This window comes from Laccaria bicolor, genomic scaffold (genome assembly GCF_000143565.1).
Source record: "Laccaria bicolor S238N-H82 LACBIscaffold_211 genomic scaffold, whole genome shotgun sequence".
NCBI lineage: Eukaryota > Fungi > Basidiomycota > Agaricomycetes > Agaricales > Hydnangiaceae > Laccaria > Laccaria bicolor.
This window is the reverse complement of record NW_001890069.1, coordinates 9,878-11,902: the sequence shown is the minus strand read 5'-3', so window position 1 is coordinate 11,902 and position 2,025 is coordinate 9,878. Positions and strand designations below refer to the sequence as shown.

The 2,025-nt window shown below is 44.3% G+C and overlaps 1 protein-coding gene across 1 annotated transcript; it reads right to left on the bottom strand.

Moving 5' to 3' along the window:
- Nucleotides 1-164: 164 nt before the first annotated feature.
- Nucleotides 165-1,280, bottom strand: LACBIDRAFT_335967 (uncharacterized protein; the record flags this gene model as incomplete). The annotated part of the gene is made up of 8 exons (XM_001890878.1): nt 165-226; nt 308-375; nt 428-535; nt 588-648; nt 737-776; nt 980-1,004; nt 1,059-1,200; nt 1,223-1,280. 8 exons carry the CDS (start codon nt 1,278-1,280, stop codon nt 165-167), a joined length of 564 nt encoding a protein of 187 aa, XP_001890913.1.
- Between the last annotated feature and the right edge of the window lie 745 nt (nt 1,281-2,025).

Sequence of the window (2,025 nt, the reverse complement as noted above, 5' to 3'; positions counted from 1 at the left end):
ATATGAATTAGTGATGCCTCTGCTCTCTCTATCTCAAACGAGCCAAATGGACCAAGATTAACATTACTAGAGCTTATCAACCATATGTGCAAAAAATCGAATATTCAAAGTATAACAATCAACCAAGGCCTCAACCTTTTCATAAACAGTTTTGTTGATCATATTCATGGAGTTTGGGAGTATCCGAACAAGCCCACATGCATGCCAAACAGATGAGAATGAGGTGCTGAGCAATTGTGAGCATAAATGCAAAAAGGCAAATATACAATTTGACCTACCTCCACGAGGCCTCAACCATTTCACAAACGGTTTGGTGGTCCGTTTTCAGGGAGTTTGGGGCTATCCGAAACGAGCCAAATGGTCCAGATTAAGGTACTGAGAGCTTGTGAGCATATGTGCAAAAAAGCGAATATACAAAGTGACTTACCTCCACAAGGCCTTAACCATTTTGAAAGCGGTTTTGTGGACTATTTTCATGGAGTTTGGGGGTATCCGAACGAGCCCACATGCATGCCAAACAGATGAGAATGAGGTGCTGAGCAATTGTGAGCATAAATGCAAAAAGGCAAATATACAATTTGACCTACCTCCACGAGGCCTCAACCATTTCACAAACGGTTTGGTGGTCCGTTTTCAGGGAGTTTGGGGCTATCCGAAACGAGCCAAATGGTCCAGATTAAGGTACTGAGAGCTTGTGAGCATATGTGCAAAAAAGCGAATATACAAAGTGACTTACCTCCACAAGGCCTTAACCATTTTGAAAGCGGTTTTGTGGACTATTTTCATGGAGTTTGGGGGTATCCGAACGAGCCCACGCGCATGCCAAACGGACCAGAATGAGGCACTGAGAGCTTGTGAGGATATGTGCAAAAAAGCGAATATACAAAGTGACCTACCTCCACGAGGCCTCAACCATTTCACAAACGGTTTGGTGGTCCGTTTTCAGGGAGTTTGGGGCTATTCGAACGAGCCCACGCACACGCCAAATGGTCCAGATTAAGGTACTGAGAGCTTGTGAGCATGAGTGCAAAAATGCGAATATACAAAGTGATACTTACCTCCATGGGAAGTTGACCGTTTTGTAAACGGTTTTGTGGAGCTTGTTCGTGGAATGCGTAGGTATTGAATCGAGTCCACACTCAAGCGAAACGGACTGCAGGAAGGTACTGAGAAGTTGTGAGGATAATGGTGAATATTCCGCTGATCAAAAGGAATGACTCACAAGTTGAGTCACGGAAATTTCCGAAAATGACGTACTTCCCTTGTGGGCTACCTTGCATTTTGAAGGTAGCCCGCAAAGGAAGTACGTCATTTTCAGGCAATGCCATGACTCGTCTTTTTGCCCTAATGCCAACCTCTGCCCAGGACCTTCCTGTGGCTCGATTCGCTTCAACGTAGACTCGTTTGGATAGTGCTTCACGTCCCGAAAACGCTCCAAGAAACCGTTTACGAATCTGTCAACTCCTCGTGGAGGTATGTTTGTTTGTACTTTCGTGTTTTTGCACTTCTGCTAAACTCTGCCCAAGGCCTTCCTGTGCCTTGATTTCCTTCAACGTAGACTCGTTTGGATACTACTTCACGTCCCAAAAATACTCCGACAAACCGTTTACGAAACCGTCAACTCTTCGTGGAGGTACGTCTATTTGTATTTTCGTGTTTTTGCACTTCTGCTAAACTCTGCCCAAGACCTTCCTGTGGCTCGATTTCCTTCAACTTAGACTTGTTTGGATACTAATTTACGTCCCGAAAACGCTCCAACAAACTGTTTATGAAACCGTCAACTCTTGGTGGAGGTACATCTATTTGTACTTTCATGTTTTTGCACTTCTGCTAAACTCTGCCCAAGACCTTCCTGTGCCTCGATTTCCCTGAATGTAGGCTTGTTTGGATAGTGCTTCACGTCCCGAAAATGCTCCAAGAAACCGTTTGCGAATCTGTCAACCCCTCGTGGAGGTACTTCTATTTGTACTTTCATGTTTTTTTGACTTATAATAAACTATGACCAGGACCTTCTTGTGGCTCAAT